The sequence below is a fragment of the Engystomops pustulosus genome, chromosome 3 (genome assembly GCF_040894005.1).
Source record: "Engystomops pustulosus chromosome 3, aEngPut4.maternal, whole genome shotgun sequence".
Classification (NCBI taxonomy): domain Eukaryota; kingdom Metazoa; phylum Chordata; class Amphibia; order Anura; family Leptodactylidae; genus Engystomops; species Engystomops pustulosus.
The window spans coordinates 136,948,091-136,970,910 of record NC_092413.1 but is presented as its reverse complement, the minus strand read 5'-3'; the positions used below and the strand labels follow the sequence as shown (position 1 = coordinate 136,970,910).

The window sequence follows — 22,820 nt, the reverse complement described above, 5'->3', positions numbered from 1 at the left end:
ATGTCTCCGTGCTGCCGCTGCCCCGATGTCTCTGTGCTACTCCCCGGTGTCTCTGTCCTGCTCCCCGGTGTCTCTGTCCTGCTCACCGTGTTCTTCACACATATATATTGTTCTTCACATAATATTTTGTTCGCACCGTTTCGCGTGTATCTTCCGACAAGTAAGCAGATGTGCCGAACATCTGTAATCTATTCTTCACTGTGTTTTTCACTGTTTTTCACTTAAATGATCCTGTGTTCACTGTTTTTATTCTATTCTTCACTGTTCTTCACTGTGTTTTTTTAATTAAATGCTCGATCTCGAGCAGGGGAAATACTCGTCCGAGCAACGAGCCGTTTCGAGTACCTTAATACTCGAACGAGCATAAAGCTCGGACGAGTATACTATACTCATCTCTAATAGCCACCCATTTATCACTTACAGTAACTTGCAAAAGTATTCGGCCCCCTTGAACTTTTCAACTTTTTGCCACATTTCAGTCTCAAACATAAAGATATAAAATTGTGATTTGATAAAGAATCAAAAAGAAGTGGGACACAAATGTGAAGTGGAACAACATTTATTGGATATTTTAAACCTTTGTAAAAAATAATAAACTAAAAAGTGGGGGGGGGGGCAATATTATTCCGCCCCTTTAATTTTAGTGCAGCAAACTCACTCCAGAAGTTCAGTGAGGGTCTCTGAATGATCCAAATGACTGATGATGATAAATATAATCCAGCTGTGTGTAATCAGGTCTCTGTATAACGGCACTTGCTCTGTGATAATCTCAGGCTTCTGTTTCTAGGGCAGAGAGCATCATGAAGACCAGGGAACACACCAAGTAGGTCCGCAATACTTTTTTTGGAGAAATTAAAGGCGGATTTCAATTGGTCATACACTGCTCAAATCTGTCCTTTATTGAAGAGTGGCAAGAAGAAAGCCATCTCTCAAAGATATCCATGATAGATTTCCCACCTGGGAAAAACACAAAACATGTGGGATAAGGTGCTCTGGTCAGATGAAACCAAAATTGAACTTTTTGGCCACAATGCCAAATGATATGTTTGGCATAAAAGCAACACAGATCATGACCCTGAACACACCATCCCCACTGTCACACATGGTGGTGGCAGCATCATGGTTTGCGGCCTCTTTTCTTCCATTCTGGAAGAAAACCTGTTGGAGTCTGCAAAAGACCTGAGACTGCGACAGAGATTTATCTTCCAACAAGACAATGATCCCAAACATAAAGCAATGGAATGGTTCACAAATAAACATATCCAGGTGTTTGAATGGCCAAGTCAAAGTCCAGACCTGAATCCAATTGAATCCAATCTGTGGTTAGAGCTGAAAACGCTCTCCATCCAACCTCATTGAGCTCGGGCAGTTTTCAAAGGTAGAATGTGCAAGAAATCACAGAAAAAGGTAGAACTACTAAGTATTAACTTAAGGGGGTTGAATAATATTGCACGCCTCACTTATCAGTTTATTACCCTATATACTCATGTATAAGCCAAGTTTTTACAGCACAAAAAATGTGCTGAAAAAGTTTACCTTTGCTTATACATTAGTCAATAAAAAAAACTTACATACTCCCCTTCCAGCATCCCGAATGTTTGGCATGGCTCCTCTTCTTTCTTCTCTCTACTGTATTAACTGGCAGAGTGTCGCCGCTGATCACGTCATAGTGCGCCAGCCGGCAGAGTGTATGGTTGTGTTACAGAGAAGAAAGAAGAGGAGCCATAGGGAAGGGAGCATTGGGGACCGCCATAAGGTGAGTATGTAAGGTTATTTATTTTATGTGCTGGTTAAACTGGGGGCTGGCTGGCTGTATACTAAAGGGGTCTGGCAGGCTATATACTAAAGAGGGCTGGCTATATAGTAAAGGGGACTGGATGGATGTATACTAAAGGGGGTTAGCAGGCTATATACCAAAGGGGGCTAGCATGTTATATATACTAAAGGGGTCTGGCAGGCTATATACTAAAGGGGGGTGGCTGTATACTAAAGGGGATTGGCTAGCTATATACTAAAACGGGCTGGCTGGTGTTATACTAAAGGGGCTGGAATGCTATACACTAAAGAGGGCTGGCTGGCTATATACTAAAGTGGACTGGCTGTATAGTAAATGTGCCTGGCTGGCTGTATACTAAAGGGGGCTGTCTTTCTGTATACTAAAGGGGCTGGCATGCTACATACTAAAGAGGGCTGGCTGGCTATATACTAAAGGGGATTGGCTGTATAGTTAAGGTGGCTGGCTGTATACTAAAGGGGGCTGCCTTGCTGTATACTAAAGGGGGCTGGATGGCTGTATACTAAAAGGGTCTGGCTGTATATTATAAAGGGGTCTGACTGGCTGTATAGTAAAGGTGGCTGGCTATATACTAAAGGGGGCTGGCAGACCATATACTAAAGGAGGCTGGAAGGCTATATACTAAAGGGGGCTGGCTGGTTGTATACTATAAAGGGGGCTGGCTGTGTAGGAAAGGGGCTGGCCATATACTAAATAAAGGGGGTTGGCTGGCTGTATACTAAAGGGGACTGACTAGCTATATACTAAATGGGGGATGGCTGGTTATATACTAAAGGGGCTGGCTGTATACTAAAGGGGGATGGCTGGCTGCATGCAACAGGGGGCTGGCTAGTCATATACTACAGGGGCCTGGCTGGCAGGCTTTGACCAATGCATTTCTCACCCTCGGCTTATACTCAAGTCAATAGGTTTTCCCAGTTTTTGGTGGTAAAATTAGGGGCCTCGGCTTATACTCAAGTATATACGGGTATTTTTTACAAAAAGTTTAAAATATCCAATAAATTTCGTTACACTTCACAATTGTGTACCACTTGTTGATTCTTCATCAAAAAAATTACCATTTAATAGATTTATGTTTGAAGCCTGAAATGTGGCAAGAGGTAGAAATGTTCAAGGGGGCCGAATACTTTCGCAAGGCACTGTATGTAGCACCTAAAATAATGGTTTATTGCATGGACCTAACTCTCTTTTATTACAGAAATAATGGCACAGAAAAGCTATTTACTGTAGGTTTCAAAGGGTAATTCCTGTATTTCCTGTAACACCAACAACTTCCCAAACAACCTGCTAAACCATTGATCAAAACTGTCCCCTTGACAAAGGCAGTGTCCCAAAACGCGTGTCGGGGTGTCAGTCTACTGGGTGGACGTGTGGACTCTGTGCCAGGTACCTATTACATCAAAGGTAACTATGTACCATTATGTTTACTATTATACACAATCAGTCATTTCTTATCTGTATTTATGTACTATACCTGGCACCTAATGATAATTGTACATATTATTTGTGTCTCCATTGTTATCCCTTTATATAACACGTCCCCCAGAAGTTTTATGTTGTCCTTTCCAGCATGGCTGACATTTCTTCACAAGCCTTGTCCCTTTGTATTTTAAACAATTATTTCTAATAAATAAAATATTCTTTGCATAATATATCTATGGAATTCTGGCTTTCTTTTTGTGTATGTCATTGATCAAAACTATACAGAATATTTTACAGAAACAGAATCTGAATCTGCTCAGCTCGCCCTGCTCTATAACATGTTTCAGATAACAAAGCATTTCCATATTGACCTGTTTACTTTCAACTGTACCTTTAATTATATAGAAAGCCCTTATAGTAGAGCAGTGTTCACAATATTAACTTTTGTAGAGGAGATCATTACCTCCCATTGAAGTAAAAGCACCAGAGCTAAGATCAGTAAATTAATAAAGTACCTGAACCCAGTTCATATTGTGTATCAGGTGCAGAATTGTGAGCTCATGTGTAAGGCCAGCACTTATTGTAAATCTAATGACGTTTTATCAGGGCAGCCTCTTTAATCTTCATTTTCTTTATCAAAATGGTTGCCATTTCAGCTTCTTCCAGCCACAACTCCACTCTGCAGATTTTGAACTCCATCATCATCTCCCCAACTTCTTATCACACTCTTAATACTGTTCATAGTTAATATAGTACATAGTAGCCAACACAGTAACAGTGCACTCAGTGTCACAAAAAAAGTAATGGTGCCCCCAAACAGAGTAGCTAATAGTAAGAGACATCCACAGTAGCTACAGCAACAGCAACCCAATAGCCAATAGTTACACCAGCAGCCCCCAGCAGCAGTGCCTGCCCCAGTAGCCAGTAATCACAGTGCCTGTCCCCAGTAGCTATTAGTTACAGTGATTACAACTGTAGTGACACTAATGCCCCCAGTAGTCAGTAGTCACAGTGATGTCGCCAGTAGCCAGCAGTCTTTGTGATGCTCCCAGTAGCCAGCAGTTACACTGATGCCCCTAGTAGTCAGCACTCACACTATTGCCCCCAGTAGTCACAGTGATGCTTCCAGCAGCCCTTAGTCAGAGTGATGCCTCCAGTAGCAAGCAGTTGTCATGATGCCTCTAGTATCCAGCAGTCACAGTGATTCCCCTGGCAGTCAGCACTCACACTATTGCCCTCAGTAGTCACAGTGATGCCCCCGGTAGTCAGTAGTCACAGTGATGCCCCACAGTAGCCAGTAGTCACAGCGATGTCCTCAGTGATGTAACTGTACCTCACTGTGTGCTCATTTACTAACACCACAAAATACATTAGCATTGTGTCTAAAGATTAAAGATGTTTCCACCTTCTATAAACCGATAACCCATTCATAGGTCATAAATATCAGACAGGTCAGGGTCCCACACTAAGATCCCTGCTACATAGCTAATTCATTCTGGGAGAAACAGAGAGATTGGAACTGGAATAACAGCTCCCTGCTCTATCGAGACAGCTACTGTACCTTGGATCTTATTCAAGCGAAGCATTCGATTCGGCAACCACACATAGAATGAGTTTCCATGACGCTTCTGTGAAAATTCTAGTGTCAGAGGCTGCTGGATTCAGCTTAATGCTGGGGTTCCCAAGTGTCATATCCCATCAATCTGACATTGATCATCTATCCTATTAACTCTTTTAACTACAGTGCCTACAGGGATATGAGGTAGTCGGATATACACTTCCTGCCTCATTATTGCTCAGGCTGATGTTCTACCTGCTAATTAGATTGACCAGTGTTTGCGAATACAAGGCCAAGACAGGTTTACCAGGAAGTAATATCATTGGCAGCTCATTAGTATTAGAGCAAGAGCACTAAGGATAGATAGAGTAGATGTCACCACTAAAATCTTTATGTTCTCTATATGTCAGGAGAGAAAATGTCTTATTAATAGTAATGTACTTAAAAAAAATATGGCTAGTAAGCAATAAAGTGCAGTAGGGAATGATTCTGCATTTTAAGATACAAATCTTGTGCAAGTCAAAGCTGCTCTAAAGTTTCATATTCAAGTCTACGAAAGCATAGAAAAATCAGGTTTCTGTTAGGTTTTGCAAAGTACACATAACTCTACCCTCACAATATCAAATAACTAGACAAGTAATGAAAGTACCAAAATATTTCACTTTCTGCTCAATTTTTTATGACATGTTTTAATAAATCAGAGCAGCTGCTTCCAATATGAATTTTACATTTACATTGTGGTTGCTTTTTTTTTCTTAATTCTGAAGGAGACAGGTGAATAAAACAGTCAACAGCATATTTACTATGAGTGTTTACTGAAGGAGTAGAAGTTATGTTAGATCCAGCTTCCAAGGATGCACCAGGAAATAGGCAAAATTTTCAAAGCTTTATTCCATCTTGTAAAAACGCATAATTGCCAAGGGATACAGACAACAGAAATGCGTCTACGCGTTTCGGATATTAGATATCCTTTTTCATGACTACCTCTAGCATATACCTCCAGCAATATATACTCACAAAATAGAGCAGTTCACACTCCTCCAGCACAAATTCCTGAATCCTCCGATAAGAATATACCGCTATTCAGACCAACATTCCTGCGTTTTTCTTGTGACCTCCTCCGTATGCAACATATGTTGCGGTAGATCGCTGGAAGAAATTCACAGTGTTAAACTGTGTAGTACAGTTTAACACTCAGGATTTATTTAGGTTAAAAACATACTCACAAAAGAGCGATAAAAATGCGCATATAAAACTCCAATATGGGACGCCAGCTGCACGTTCTCGCCCGACCCTGGGTTTCGCCCGGTTTGGATTCTCTATATTAATATTATCGACCGTATGTTGAGCCCTGTCCAAAATCCAATTAGGATACTTCTGGACAATTTATTGCATACTTTCTGACTTTCTGCATAAAAGGTGGACAAATCTGAACAGTTACGTTTAGTTCTTATCAATTCTCTGATAGGGATATTTTTTATTACTTGTCGTGGATGGCATGATGTGGCTTCTAAAATCGAATTAGTGGCCGTGGGCTTAATATAAAGGGACACGCATACAACTGTATTACCTCTAAGATTGATGTCTAAAAAATGTATGTAGTCTGCTGTAGGAAGACGTGAATTTTAAATTCATGTTATTTTCATAGATGTATTCAACAAATTCTGAGAAGCCGGTTCCTCCCATCAGGAAGAGGTTGTTGATGTAACGACTATACCACCTGACATGGGAGAGACACCGGTTGGCCCACTCTTCCCAATATGAAGAATATGAGAATACCTCCCGCCCATGGCTGCTCCACATTTCTGGACAAAAAATCTTTTGTCGAACAAAAAATAATTGTTTTAAGCAAAAAATTAACAGACTCCAATAAAAATTCTTTAATTTCATTTGTGTACTTACTGTACCTCTCTAGATGGTAGCCTAATGATTTAAGTACTATGGAATGTTCTAATAAAGGATAAAGTCCTATTACATCTCATGAAAGCCAATATGAAGTAGAATTATTCCATGGGTACTGTGACAAAGTCACTATTGAATTGGCGAGAAAATGAAGGTTTATGTGTATTACAGCGACCACAGTGTGAATGGGGTCAAACTGGAAGCTGTTTTCCATGTGTTGGTCTCTTGGAAGACCTGGTAGAGGACTCTAATTGCAGGATTGGAGACAAGTGTGATCATTGCTCCAGAGCAAAGCTTCCAGGTTCTAATGGGTCTAACAATGCACCAGGTGTGCAATCCCTTAAAGATGGGTGTGGAGCAGCCAGAAGTCGCTCTCTACCTGGAGACACAGAGGCTGGACTGTGTGAGAGCCACACGTGAGTGACACTGGGTTACTGAATGTATGTTTCATGCTGGCAGGGAGAAGCCCTCCAGTGGCTAGTGAGGGCCGCCAAGTGTTTAGTTAGAGCCGGACAGGCAAGGATTTTTATTTGATGTTTTGTTTGTTACTGCTGTTTTTGCTGGAATAAATGCACAGTTTCAACTTTAATCCTGCTGTCCAAGAGAGCTTTGTCATTGCCGACCCCCACGTTTGAGCTGAACCCCTACAGTACCTATCTAAAAGGGAAATAACATGTTTTGAATATATTAAGAGACCTGGAAGAGAAACAACTAAGGGCTGTAACAATTGGTCTACCCATGCACTTAATCTTTCATTGATCGACCCTATAACCGCCACAATAGGTCTGAGGGGGGAGGGAATTTTTCATTATGAATTTTGGGGAGGGAGTAAAAAATGGGAACCACAGGAAATTTTATTAGAAGATGTTCTTCATGCTATCCTGTCCAAAATGGCACCCATGTTCACACCCTCCTCCAAAAGAAGGTATTTGTTTAATGTAAAAATTTCTCAAAGGGTCTGCTTTTGGAAGAGGCTTCTGCTTTTAGCAAAGAGATCCAACAGATCACCACCAATATGATGGGGAGATTTATCAGAAGTGTCTTAGGTAAAATTGTTCTAGTTGTCCGTAGAAACCAATCAGACTGCAGGTTAAATTTTATAAACAGTTGTGGCAAAATAAAAAATGAGCTCTGATTGGTTGTCCTGGAAACTAGAACAGTTCTGCTCTCATACACTTCTGATAAATCGTGTCATGTATATGAATCAATTAGACCGAACTTCATTGTGTATACAGCAAAACATGGCAATGCTTTACCACTTTTATTGGTTCAATAGACATTGAATTAACAATATAAAAGCTTGATCACAGCATGGGACCCCCTCTCGTGAAGGACAGGGGTCACTATTTAGTGATCAGCGATAAAAAAAATCTGAGGTTCTAGACATTGGAAAAGAGAAAAAAAACAGCATAAACATGCTGCTGAACCAAAAAGGTAGTAAATTGCAAAGAAGATGGTAAGAATCAACCTCATCAATATGATTACTTACTAGCAATGTAACTGCTACTTACTAACAGCTACATGACCAACAGTGGTAGTAAAAATAATTGCTTGATGTGCAAATTGAAAGGAGGTCTATGCTATTATCGCCCATATAAACATTTGTAATGTGAACTGGTGTTACAAAAAAGCAGTAGACTGTATCGGTGTAATAACAGGGGAGTTTTTACTGACTCTCTTCTCTGACATACATATAGTCATTAAAAAGACGTTACAAGCATCATTTACTAGATGCCACAGCCTTGATTTCAGTGCAGCTTCACCGCTATTTTCCATCTGCAAACAATTTTAAGAATGGGTAGTAGTTAAAGGGATGAGCAAAGTAAAATTAATTGATGGCTTCATAACTCTTCCAAATTTGCAATTGATTTTTTATGATCCCTTACTTTTAACATCAACTATGTGGGCAATCTGTAAAACATCAACTGTGTGGGTAATATTGGCTAAACTCCATGCAGCTCGATGATGTTTAGCAGATTAATCTCTACATTAGAAACACAAGGATAAACATAAAGAAAGACTTAGGGTGAAGTGGGAAGAAACGGGTGAGAGAAAATGAAAAAGCAGTGGAGATGAGAATACAAAGTGAGGAGTAAAGCTGGTCATACACTTGAGGCAGCTGAAGGCCACATGTTATTCCTCCTAACTCCATTATAATATCCATGTATACATCACTGGCTCAGTCAAGTATATTTTCTGTGGGTACATGGAAAAAAAATCCTGTTTCCCCTGGTATCAGCTTGTCACCAGTAGAAATTAGAAATAGGGGTTTAGGTATGGTGAATTTTAACATGCGTTAGGTTAAGTTCACACTACTATTCGAACCTCTGTTCCTTACCTCCATTAAAAAAGTAAAGAACAGATATTTTAGGCATCAGTTAAAAATCCCATTCACATAAATGTAAATTTTACATCATCCTTTTATGGTCAGTTAGGCACTCATCCAGTATCCATGCATTTCTTTTCGACTGGAGAAGAAGTACTGCAGTCACTGTCATTTTCTCCGTCCACAAAAACGCATGTGCGGCGGATATCTGCCTAAAATGAACAGTAGTGTGAACTTAGCCATATTGGGGGAAAAGTAAAGAACTTCATATACTTTATAGATGGTTTTTCGAAATGAAATCTGCAGATTTGGTCACTGTTTATTTTATGATTCAATAGCTTTTCCCTGTTTATAATATTTATAAAAAATGTAATAGGTCCACCATATCCAATCATTTGGGGTTGGCTGTAGAGGAGCAGGGGGCGTCACTAAGCCAAGTGATGGGTGTTTTCAAATATTTGAAAAGGATGCTGGAAAGGAGCAGTTTCCCCCCACCCTTTGAAAACTGCTCCTTTCCAGCCACTCCCAGTGGACGAGTGCCTAGTCACACAGCACATGGTATTGAAAGGTGCTATATAACATATCTTTTTTTCTGTAAAACCTATTTTTTTTTTTATACAAAAACACTTTGGCAGTGTATGTACTATGCTCTTTGGGGACTGGGGGAGTGCTAAAAATGGGTCTCCTGGTGACAGGTTCCCTTTAAGAAGAAGAGATGACAAAGAGTTTGAGTATTAAATAAAACAAAAGAATTAAAGCAATAAAGAAGAACATGCAAAGCAAGAGAAAGATGTAGCAATACAAACAGATTTACATACAATATTTTTTTTTTAACCCCTAGGCGCACCAGGACGTTATAGTACGTCCCGGTGGCTAGATACTTAGCGCACCAGGACGCACTATAACGTCCTGCTTCTGGCACCGGCTCACGAACGGAGCCGGTACCAGAAGCAGCGGCTGTCAGCTGTCTAGTACAGCTGACAGCCTGCGCTAACACCCGCGATCGGAGCCGACTCCGATCGCGGGTGTTAACCCCTTACACGCCGCGGTCAAGCATGACCGCGGCGTGTAAGGGTCTTCCCCCTATGGATCGGATCCCCCGTGCCGCTTACCGGGGGATCCGATCCTCTCCTGGGCAGCTCCGAGGACTGGCATGTGCCCCGGAGCTGCCCGGTTTCCATGGCAGCCAGAACCCTTCCGGGTCTGACTGCAAACTGTCTGAGCATGCGCAAGCATGCTTAGACAGTTTACACTGCTCTACAATAAAATAGTATTGTAGAGCAGTGTATTGAACTTAAACCAGTGATCAGAGTATCACTGGTTTAAGTTCAAGTATGTAGAAGTAAAATTATGCAAAAACACTTAACACTACACATTATAATAAATAAAAAATAAATACATAAAAATATAAGCCCCTAAAATGTCACTTTCCCATAAAAACACTTAATAAAGTATAAAAAACATAAAAACACAAAAAACCCCCGCATGTTTGGTATTGCCGCGTCCGTAACAATCTGCATAATAAAACAGAATCATTACTGGACCCGCACGGTAAACGCCGGAGGAAAAAAACGCAAAAAAGTTCCGAAAAAAAGATAATTTTTAATTAATACCCTATAAAAAATGCTCTAAAAAGTGATTTAAAAAATTTTATGCACTCTAAAATAAGCCCACTAAAAAGAACAACTGTTCTCGCAAAAAATAAGCCCCTAACCAGATTTGTCAGCCAAAATATAAAAAAGTTATGCATATGAATAGATGGTGATGCTAAAATGAATAAGATTTTCTCCAAATTAGTTTTTATTCAGTACAATTGAATAAAATACACAAAACCCCCACATATTTGGTATCCCTGCGTCCGTAACAATCTGCATAATAAAACAGAATCGTTATTAGATCCGCAAAGTGAACCCCGTAAAAAACAACCTCAAAAAACTCTCTCTGAAAAAAAGATGATTTTTTATTAATGCCCTTTAAAAATGCTCTAAAAAGTGATTTAAAAAAGTTACGCAATCTAAAATAAGACCACTAAAAAGAACAATCCTTCTCGCAAAAAATAAGCCCTTAAACAGATTTGTGAGGTGAAAAATAAAAAAGTTATGCATATGAAAGACGGTGATGCTAAAATTAACAACAATTTTGCCAAATTACTTTTTATTCAGTAAAAATGGGAAAAAATAAAAAATATATATAAATGAAGTATTTTTGTAATCGTGGCGACCCATAGAATAAAAATAATATACTATTTTTATGGTATGGTTAACGGCCAAAAAAAAACACATAAAAATGTTCCTAAAAATTGACGATTTTCATTTCCTCCACCAACAAAGCTTTAATTAAATCTCACCAATTAGCTATAGATGCCCCAAAATTATGTACCAGAAAAGTGCATCTCATGTGGCAAAAGAAATAAGCCCCTATAGGTCCTCAATAAAAAAAGAAAAAAATTATAGCCTGTACAATGTGACATAGCAAATCGGATCTGGATGGCGCCTCCTTCCCTCCTATGCCCAGGCGTGCGCCCATACAGCAGGTTACCACCACATATAGGGTATCGGTGTACTCGGGAGAAATTGGGTAACAAACTTTGTGGAGCCTTTTTTCATTTAATCCATTGTAAATGTTTAATTTTCCACCCAAAATGAGTGTATTGTGAAAAAATATTACAATTTTCAGACTGCACCTCCGTTTTGTTTTAACCCCTATAAAACACCTAAAGGGTTAACAAACTTCTTAAAAGTGGTTTTTCATACGTTGAGGGGTGTAGTTTCCACAATGGGGTAATTTATGAGTCTAGCTATTATTTAGGCCTCTCAGTGTCAATTACAAGTTGAGCAGGTCCATCTAAATACGGGTTTTGGTGATTTTACAAAAAATGTGAAAAATGATACCTAAATTCTGAGCCTCATAACATTCTAGTAAAATATGTGGAATCTTAAAAAAACCATGCCAACATAAAGCAGACATTTGGGAAATGTAAGTTATGAATTTATTTGGGTGCTATGACTATCTGCATCAAAAGTAGAGAATTTAGAACGTTGAAAATATAGAATTTTTCCAATTTTTTGCCAAATTTTGTTTTTTTTCATAACTAAACGCAAAAGATTTCATCCAAATTTTTAAACTAATTTGAAGTACAATGTGTCACGAGAAAACAATCTCAAAATCCCCTGGATTTCTCATAGCGTTCCAAAGCTATAACCACTTATAGTGACACAGGTCAGATTTGAAAAATGGGTCCGCGTCCTTTAGGCCAAAAGATGCTGTGTCCCGTAGGGGTTAAAGAAATATTTTATTGGAAATAAAAAAGGAAGTAAACATGCAATTGTATATAATAAACATTTTACATGTCTATCCCGATATATCAGTAGTTATGCTCACCCCAACAAGCTCTGCTGCTAATAGACATAGCAGAAATAGACCAAAAAAATTCAACAGTACCGGTACAACTACTTAAGTCTACCAAGCTCATCATCACAAGGCATTGGAAGGAACCCCTATGTCCACCAGTGGATGAAGTAATAAGAGAATTAAATACCACTTGTGCGTATGAAAAAGCCATAGCTATACAAAACGGAAAAACAACTCACTTTGAAGCCCAATGGGAGACTTGGACCAGTTCCCAATGCTACACTGAGTGACTTAGCCATTCGCCACCACAGCACCATGAGGCAAGACCACCACCACAAGAAGTTATAAAGAATGTTTGTTTTCTTTCCCAATTGAAGTTGATGGACAACTTAAAGGACACCTGTCATCAGGTCTGTGTCACTAGTCCTGTCACCTCTATCTGTTGGAGCAGCTCACAAGGATCCCATCCCAGCCTTTAGTTATTTCATACATTAATCATTGCAAAATCATATTTTCTTTATTATGCAAATGAGGTGAGTCACGTGGTCAGAGGCAGCGATGTCACCCCTGTTACCCCACCCCTCTTCTCCCCCTGCTCATGTCTGTGTGTAATGTATAGTAAAGCATTGCTAGTGTCTGTGCTTTATCTGCTGACATGCTGCATCCTCCTAATACAGAGAGACACAGACATCAGCTACACAAGTACCTGATGTGTTCTGCTATAACATTGCTGCCTGGAGCTGTTGTATCTCTCCTATACACACACACAGGCTACAGGGGGCGCCAGCACCAAGAAGCACATCATTATACAGCCTCACACCATTATACAGGCTGTCAGTCAAGCACTGGGGGTGTGGCTGTGCCTCCCACTCATGAATAAGCTGGACAGCTTGAATATGATAATGACTCACTGGACATCTCACTGGTCATTTGCATACAGCTTTAGGACCTCATTGCTTAGGTTTACAGGCATGTAGAGGGATAATGAAGGGATAGAAGCAATGCTCTCTAATGGCAGTTTATGAAAATATATTTAGTTTAGGGGGGTTATTTTGCCTGACGGGTTCTCTTTAAGGAACCAGACGCCAGTGGTACTGACCGGCCTAAGTAAAGTCCAAGTTTTGGTTAAATGAAGAAGCACTACTACACATGTTCTAACCTAACTAACCAGCATAATTGCTAACTAGAGTAAAATGTTTATTATATACATACGATATTGTAAATTCCATGCTTTCTATTATTGCATATCCTCATAAATCAATGGTAGGCATATTCTAAGCCCTTTACACACAAGGCATTTACACCCCAAAGACTTACATTAAAGCATTAATAGTAACGCTCTGTGGGTTCTTATGTAGCTACCGCTGCTACTTTTTATGTAAAGCAGGAAACTTATTAAGACAGGCACTTTCCCTTGCTGGCGCACTGCATGTCAGATTTAGGCTTCTGTACGTTAGTAACTCTGGCGGATGTCATGTGCACCAGAAAGAAATATTCTGGCATCAGACCTTGCAGAGATTTTAGCTGTAGCCTTTGCCTTTCTTCCAGCAGAGGCTGCAGTAAATACCCTGGGCTGGGGCGTCATTGCCACGACCCTCCATGCCCAGTTTTGGAAATAGAAGTACATGGGGCAAAAAACGTACCTAATGTAAGAAATACTTTTTACCTGCCTTGTCTGAAAATTTTAAGAAAAGGAAAAACTCTCATGGCTTCAAAAATAATCTGCAAACACTTGGTGTGACATATCCTCAGGAGAAATAATTACTGGTGTTTGTATCAGGAAATTCTGGTCTCCTTAACCTTCTCCATGATAATCTTGTTACCCATGTTCTATCCTCTTATTTTGTAGTCTATAGCAAACCTTTCATTTTATGAGGAGAGTAAATGGGTAAAGCCTAAGCTATAACCAATAAAATATAATCTGTGACTGAGCCTGGGCCACTCTTAATATAGGTAGAGAACAATGGCACTTCTTGTTCCCTCTGATCTCCTCCCAAGTGTGATCCAGTCACCACACTGCCACTGATAGTTGTAGCATAAAGCAGCTTTCCCACGACTACTACTACTATTATAAAAGATTAGCTGAACCATGGGGGGTGGGAAGATTATTACTCTATGAGATGTACCTTTCAGCACATGAGAACAGGGGAGTCTGGGAATATCTGGATAACTCTGTAACCTTTTTACTATGTTACATTGTTACATTATTATTTTATTATTTATTAGAAAGCTACACCTTACATTCTCCAAACCAAATGCAATATCACATAACCTTTCATAATGCTGCCGTATAATGTATGCAGTGTTAATATCATCTTTTGTACATACATAATAATAAATATAGCTTAAAGTTCTATTAATTGCATTTTTAATAAAGGGTGTAAAATATTCTACATTTACAAACCTCAAAGATTGTGAAATGTTGTGATTCTCAAATCTCTTGTTTCTGTTGTTTATTAGTTTTTCACTGTATAATTTCTAATGTTGGTTAAATGTGTACCCTCAAAAGGGTAAATGTTAGAAGAATGTTGGTCCTATTTTAATATTATGATGAGAATGATGATGATTATCATTAGTAGTAGTGATAGCTACAAAAAATAGTATTGGTAAAATCTAAAAACATAATGAAGTGTTTTTGTAATATAAAGTAAAATCATACACAGATGTACTCTGCACATAAGTTCAATTTTACTTACACTTGTGCACATTGATTATATGTTGCATGTTAAATTAATTATATGAAACAGTAACATGTTCATTATCAATGGAGAGCAATACCAGTGAATTTTGTATAATTATTATACACATTAAGATATAATATCTTAATTAACCTCAGATAGACAGATAGATAGACAGACAGACAGACAGACAGACAGACAGATAGATAGATAGATAGATAGATAGATAGATAGATAGATAGATAGATAGATAGATAGATAGATAGATAGATAGATAGATAGTGGTACCAATAGTAAACTTACTAAAAGTCTTGTACATCAAGTATTTCATGTCTGTATATTTAGCTCATATTTATCATACAGATAATGTGAGTATGTATAAAAGAGTTATGAAGGAAATATATAATAAACATATAATCTGTAAACTATTCAACAGGTTATTAAATGATTTCTATTACATATGGTGAAATACATTTCTATATAACAGTGAATTACTGAATTATATCCCACAACTGATCTAGGATATTTTGTGTGAAACATTGATGATTATTTTATGTGTAGATTATATACACCTTTGAAAAGAATATTAATATATAGTAGGTGCATACCTATAACATAAAATGTGTACTTACATTATGTAACTGTGCAATAATGATGTAATGTGTATATTTGTCATATTATGCATTATGTATCTGTAATGTCTTAGAATAACTTTAATATATAATGTATTATGTGTAGATATAAATAAAACTATGTTTGTAGAGTATTTTACTGATCTTAACCAGATCAGAATGGATCTATCATATCAGTTGATAACAAAGAGGTGGATTTCTGTGTATTGGGATGAAGATTAAAGCTATGGGCTGTGGCCTCCACCTGCCTTGCTGGACAGTTTTCTTGCCTTTGGCCAAATAAAATTGTCAAGTAATGAAAGGACTTTAGAAGAAAGAACAAAGGATATGAAGAAACTGAGTACATGGTTGTGCGAAACCATTTTAAATGACTTAAAGGGACCCAACCCAAGGAAACCCTGGGGATGCAGAGTGCAGAGGGAGCCTGCAATTGGCACTTCATAAACTGATCATTTTCAAATGCTTGGAGCTTAATCTAAACCTTGATGTAGAAATTAAAAGCGGAACCAATTGATTTGAGCATGAGTCACCCTTAATGGGCAGGAATGCGCTCTCCTGACCTCAGTGCGTAGCTCCAGGACTAGGTGGTGCCCCACAAATAAGAGGAGACATACCCACTGTGTCCTTCCTGCTCCTGGGTGATATCCTTTATTGCCCCCCTCCATTCTTCCAAATGATGTGATGGGGTGAATATGGTCTGATCCCGGCTCGGCTTTGATCTGCACTCTCTACATAATCCAGAAAACCCTTTCACTACCGGCAAGAATTAGATCTAGCTTTAGGAGAATTTAGGATGAGCTCATTCTTTTACAGGAATAACAAAGGACTATTCTTATTATTAGGGGCGTAACTCTAATTTTACTCCTGTTTGATCTCCTGTAAATGGTTTCGGTAACCCTGTAATTGCAGGAGATGTGTCAGGGGCCTATAGAATTATTCATGGTAATGATATAATGATTATATAAACTGAGATATTTCACTGTACTCACAGAACTGATGTATCTACCTCAGATCAACATGTAAAGATGAGGAGATTAGTAGTCTTACTATAACTATATACGGAAATATCAAATCTACCGAAATGTACATCCAGAATACTCTATATAGGAGCCTATAAATTACTGCAAACATCATTGTATACTTTATTAGAACACCAATAATAATTGTATTTAAAAAATAAAACAACCGGCAATAAACTGGAGACTTAGGTTTAGATAACACAGAGATAGAAAGACATCTCTATTAATAAATGAATATTTTATCCCCTAACAACCATAACAAACTCTAACCCTAATAAGCTTATTTTAGGATTAGCTCATAATAACAATAAAGCAACTATCAATCAGGATTACAGCAAACTTCAGAATATGGATTTAATCTGCAGCATTAGAAATTGATAATATAAGCAACTCATCTAAACGCTTCATAAATATGTATCCATACGTTTATTCCATTGACCTGACTAGCAGAAATAGTTCTAACTGCAGTCTCTGTCTTCAGCTGCGGTGGAAATGATATTTATTCCTTATATCCATCACTCAGCATATGCTAAATCATTTGCCTTTCTTCTCCCACTGATTTATTTCGTTGCTTTTTGGACAAAAACTCAGCTTCTGTTTTTCTCACAAATAACCTCTGACCAAAAAAGATGATTTTAACTTGCAGGAAATTGTGCCACCCACTAGAGCCATTTCCACTAACAGCAATTACCTCCCTATAGGAGTTGAGAATAAACACTGCATCTTTCTATTGTGTATATAATATAATCACATATATTTGATGGAAGGGATGCAGGAATATTTACAGTTTGCAGCTGTTACTGTAGTAGGGAGCAGGCCATGGTCTACAGAAAAAATAACCTCCGAGAATGTGTCCCAGTCTCTCAGTCTCTCCCTCAGACTGAATGTCACCCACTTGTTTATGTAAGCCATGAATATGTAGAATTGTGCCTACTGGAGTGGTCTCCCTTTATTAGAGTCGTAGACCCTGTGAATGTGTTCTTTAGAGGTGAGAAGTTCAGACATGAGCTTTAGGAACACTGAATCAGAATACAATTGCAGCTTTTGTTCCGAATATCTGTTTCTGTTTAAGTTCCCCCTAACCTGTGTTGTCTTATGTCATAATAATATTATTAGCACAGAATCGCTATGTCAAATTCGTGCCCAGTACATGCTCTTTGGGGTGCACCATGCTTTACTAATCATTTCCTTCCTGAATCCCACCAAACACTAGGACTTTACAGCTCAGATTGCTGCTGCCATATCCTTAGGTACAGTCTCTTACCCCCATGCTAGAACCCTGACTCCTTGTAACTTTCCGCCTCTGTCTGATGCACTTTAAGGACAATCTCCATGTACAGTAATGTACAATCTTTTTGCCATCAAATTGCAGTTTGTTAAATTACAAGCCGCACCCAACTTTCCATAGACAGACCGATAGTCAGAAAGCTGGATAGATCCAATAGAGAAATATATAAATTAATACATTTAAGGTATTAAATATATATTGTATAGATTTATAGACAAAAAGATGTTACATGATACATGAGAGAGACAAATGACACAGATAACAGCACCATAAATATGTGTATATATATATATATATATATATATATATATGCACACATATCAAAATTTACACACAATTTAAATATAAACAGCCTGATCCAACAAAGGAATATATAGTTACATATGTGTGAAATGACAACTACAGTAAATAAGGAGATGGTACATGATTACATGATATGAACATTTACAAACACTGTATATATACAGTACACACACACACACACACATACATATATATATATATATATATATATATACACACACCAAAATAGCAACATGTACGCATCACACATTTTAAATATATCTATATATAATAGATATGAATTATACATGCATAGTGTATATACAGATTTTCCCATACAACATAGATGTCCGCATGAAAAAGCTAAACACTTAGTATATATTAAATATTCTGATTTGTAAATATGTAAAACTAAATATGCTTGCTTTTTTCATAAAGTATTCCTCCAGTTTTATTTGCTATTTAAGAATAATTAAAATAGTAGTACTTATTTTATAGAATACCTGCCAGTCGTGCTGTTACTTACAGTAACAACCTTGTACATAACAGATACATGTAGTAGCTCAATAGTGGGACTCTAAAAGAAGTTGATACATTCCCCAGCTGCTCCAGTATCAATCTGCAGCAGTTTATTTTAGCGCATTTTACATATATTTGCTCCTTCTTTGGCAATATCTTCTTATGATCTAAATACAGCTTCTGTGTATTTCATGCTTCGCATGGGATAACCCATAGATAATACAATAAGCCCCTACCCTGATCCTACCACCGACTGCCAGAGAACAAGCAACACACGATCTTTGACCAGACAGAACAATCAATACGCTATGTATACACTTGTTCCTATAGAAAAGAATAATGTATCGCAGCTAGACCATATGGAAGGCTTGGATCTTACATCATGTTTGTTTTAAGAATTCAATGTAAACCACAAAGCAGCGTTGATCAGTCCAAGATGTGACCTGTCAAATGTCTTCTCTTCTCTCGACACAACTACAAGAAGTTGGGAAGGTTTGATAAATTGGATTTCTGATGATTTGGCAAGATAATGTATATAATGTGTCAGCGGATAAATGAAGACTGTGTGGAGCTATTTAGATGGGAATTGAGATATAACTCTATGTAGAAATCTACCTGAGGTCCTCGGGAGTTTTGCTTATTGAGGTTCATCTGAGTATCTGTCAAATAATGATATTATACCTGGACTCCAAGACATAAACAGAGCTGAACTGTGTAAAACTTTAGAAAAATTCAGTATTGTAGATCCCTTCAAGTAGAGAAAGTATATCAGCACTTGATATATTTATCTATGAACATCTTATCTGTGTCATTTGCAGATGACATTACATCAATAACAATTATATGACCATTCATCATAGGATTCCTTACCTAGATTGACGAAACTCATCACCATGTCAGCATCATTGAGAAAGTTAGCATCGTGCAGGCTGGCTAGAGGGGCGCTCTGAGTAGTCAGGGGGGCTGCACGATAGGCTTGGGCTTTCCTGGAGTAACCGTTGGCGACTGCTGGATATCCCCTCCTTAGCCCTCTGCTCTCTATCATAGACCCACTCAAGGTGTACCCCAATATGTCATGATCCTCTTCATTGGCCATAACATTGTATAGGTCCAGCATGAAGAGTGGTGCAGAGGATGCTTGTTTCCCAGGTGAGAAGGGCCTCGGTCTATGAGGTAAGCCTAGAATGGAGAGGATTTCCCTTTGTATCTCCTTTCTTTCATGGTTCCTTAGTCTCCTGTAAATAAAGCTGGAATGCACATGATTTTCCCCCAAACCTTGAACAAGGTAGCAGCAGCTACAAAATATGGCTAATATCATCCCGAGAACTTCCATATCTCAGAAGGTGCTCCCGTCCCGACTATCTCTGGAGTTGAGAAAACTTCACTAGAATCCAGGAGACTACACTCTGCTTACGTCAATGTCACTTGTCCATGGGACAAGATAAGTTCTTGAGATGTCACCAGCAGCCACAAGGAGCTGTAGTTTGTCACTAGGCTGTGGGTGGGAGGTGTTGGATGTGAAATACGTCTCTATTATGGACAGAACGGAGTATTTCCATGTTTGTTAATCCAGGTCTCAGTAGTTGCTTGAAGTTTCATCAAGTTCCTTGCTCAATTTCACTTAGCTCTAACACCTTGGACTTTAGGCTCCCATGGTGCTGTGCCGTCCTGATAACCTTACCATGTGTGTCTTCTCATCCTTCCTCAGGAGCTCCCTGTTATTCTGTAGAAGTCCAGGTACAACCCTTCTGCTGCTGCTGCTGAGTCTGTTATTTCCACCTTCATGTAGTGCTCACATAAATATACAGCGCTCTTCTACTGAGATCTAAAGACCAATGTAAGCAAAACCCTGCTGGGAAAGAAGAGGCTTCTCATTGTAATCTGAGACCAGTAAGGCAAAGCACCATTAACCCATTCTGCTTTTTCTCAATTTTTCTATAGCTGTTATGCACACTGCACATGAAATATTAGGGCAACAATTATGTGTTTCCATTTAGCAATATTATTTTAAGATTATAAGCTCTGCTTGCATAGGAGTTTCACAGAACTATATGTTGCTGGTAGTTAGACTAAATTATTATTAATAATAATAATTCCTTTATTTATATATCCCACACAAATTACTACCAAATCAGTCCTAAGGTCATCCACATGTACAGTATGTTTGTGGGTTTTCCTATAGATTCTCAGAACTACAGATAATTTGGGGGAATTCATCAATTTTGGTGTGGGGTCTTTGTTTTTGGCGCACAAATCCTGCAAAATTTAGACTGGGATGTTAGATTTTGGTGCAAGAGATTAATGCATTGGCACATGATCGAAAATGGCCTGAGGAGTTCAGACTTAACACGGGTGACAGCATTGTGACTACTATGGGAAGGCTCTGGCCTCAAACACAGGCAGGAATAGGACAACATCTTCAGGTCCTTCTGTTGAAGCATTCTCCTGAAGTCTCATGCAAGTGACTATGCGCATATGCCGTGATTGGCCACACAAACCAAAAGATAGAGCAGGTCCTTTACAAGCCCATATTGCAGTGCGGCCAACCTATGGAAAGGGGAGGGGTGAGGAGCACTTACTGCTCACTGCGCTTATTGGTCTGTACGAGCTGCAGGGGCATGGGTTGTACACCACTGCATTAGAGTATATTTCTGAAATCTCCTTACGTAAAAGTGTGAATATCTCACATTTACACAAAAGTCCATCAGCTATTGTATTAGGTGTCCTAGGACTACACAAATCTAATCAATAGTCCAATTCAGGGGAACTACATTCTCTAGGAAGGGGGATATATGCTCCTACACAGTGTAACAACCTGTAAAAAGCCTGTAAAGCTACAGCAAAGAGAGGCTCTAGTAACATCCCCTATAAATTCTGTCTCATTATCATAATTTTGAAAGTTGATTTCACAAGGAAGGAGGCCATGGATAACAAATATAAGAAGATTACCATAGGTACAGTGCGTGGATCTATGAGAAGATGTCTATGGCTTATTACGCTTGATTTTGATGGTAGATTTCCTTTAAGGCCAAGACAGGTATCTTGACTGAGCTTGTTAACTGAGGTTGTGCATTCAAGTAAATCCAGACATTAATTGTACAGCCTTTCATGAAAAATTGCACATAATTCAGAACCCTGCTTTATTTGTCAGTTGAAGTAAAAGTATAATTTATTGGTACAAGAGGCAAAAATTTCAATTTGTGTTTAAATATATTTGATAAGAAGCCATTTCTGTATCATGGTCCACTCATTGTGCCTGAACTGCAAATATGGTGACACTACCTTGGTGTTTTATATTAATACACAAGTAAGCACAGTGTGGAGGCACTGTAGCGCCAAGTGATCTGTAGACTGTTATGAGTGAAAGGGATTGGACAGACATACCTTTCACGGGACATATATGTACACTGGAGATCAAAATCAGAGAACACACAATTTCCTAAATTTCAAGGTTTTTGTTTAGTCTTATGTGAATATATCATAACATGAGTAAAATAGCATTAAATTAAGCTTATTTCATAAATTGTATATATTCTAAAGCACAGAACAAAAAATGTAAATGAGATAAATGAAAAAGAACACTTATCAAATTCAGAGAACACAAGGTACTGGTGTTAATCTGGCATCTGGTGCTAATTTCCTTAAAGGGAACATGTAATCAGAAATGAGCCTAATAAACCAATACCAGTATGTTGCCAAGAAGCTTAACACCTTCGAGATCATGTTTCCTTCATGGCATCATCCAGAAAAATCAACTTTAAAGTGAGATGCTATTTGGTTTTATCAAGTCAGGAAGGTTTAACATTGAACTCAAGCTTTCCCTGCCTCTGAACACCTCCTCCCCTGTAATTGGCAATATGCCGTGGACTTCAGGAGATGATGTCCCTAAATGCAGGACCATAATTACAGTGAAGGGGGCATATTAAGGCAGGGAAAGTTTGACTTCAGTGTTAAACTCTACGCCTCCTTGACTTCACAAAACCAATGTACATCTCACTTTAAAGTTGATTTTCTGGATGATACCACCACACCAGGCCAAGAAAGAAAC

The 22,820-nt window shown here is 38.5% G+C and overlaps 1 protein-coding gene across 1 annotated transcript in view; it reads right to left on the bottom strand.

Moving 5' to 3' along the window:
- BMP5 (bone morphogenetic protein 5) overlaps nt 1-20,613 on the bottom strand; it is a 98,083-nt gene extending 77,470 nt beyond the window's left edge. The window contains exon 1 of the mRNA XM_072142259.1: nt 19,643-20,613. Within this exon, the coding sequence (XP_071998360.1) occupies nt 19,643-20,105 (463 nt within the window). The 5' untranslated portion in view covers nt 20,106-20,613. The remainder of the gene's footprint in view (nt 1-19,642) is intronic.
- Nucleotides 20,614-22,820: the final 2,207 nt, after the last annotated feature.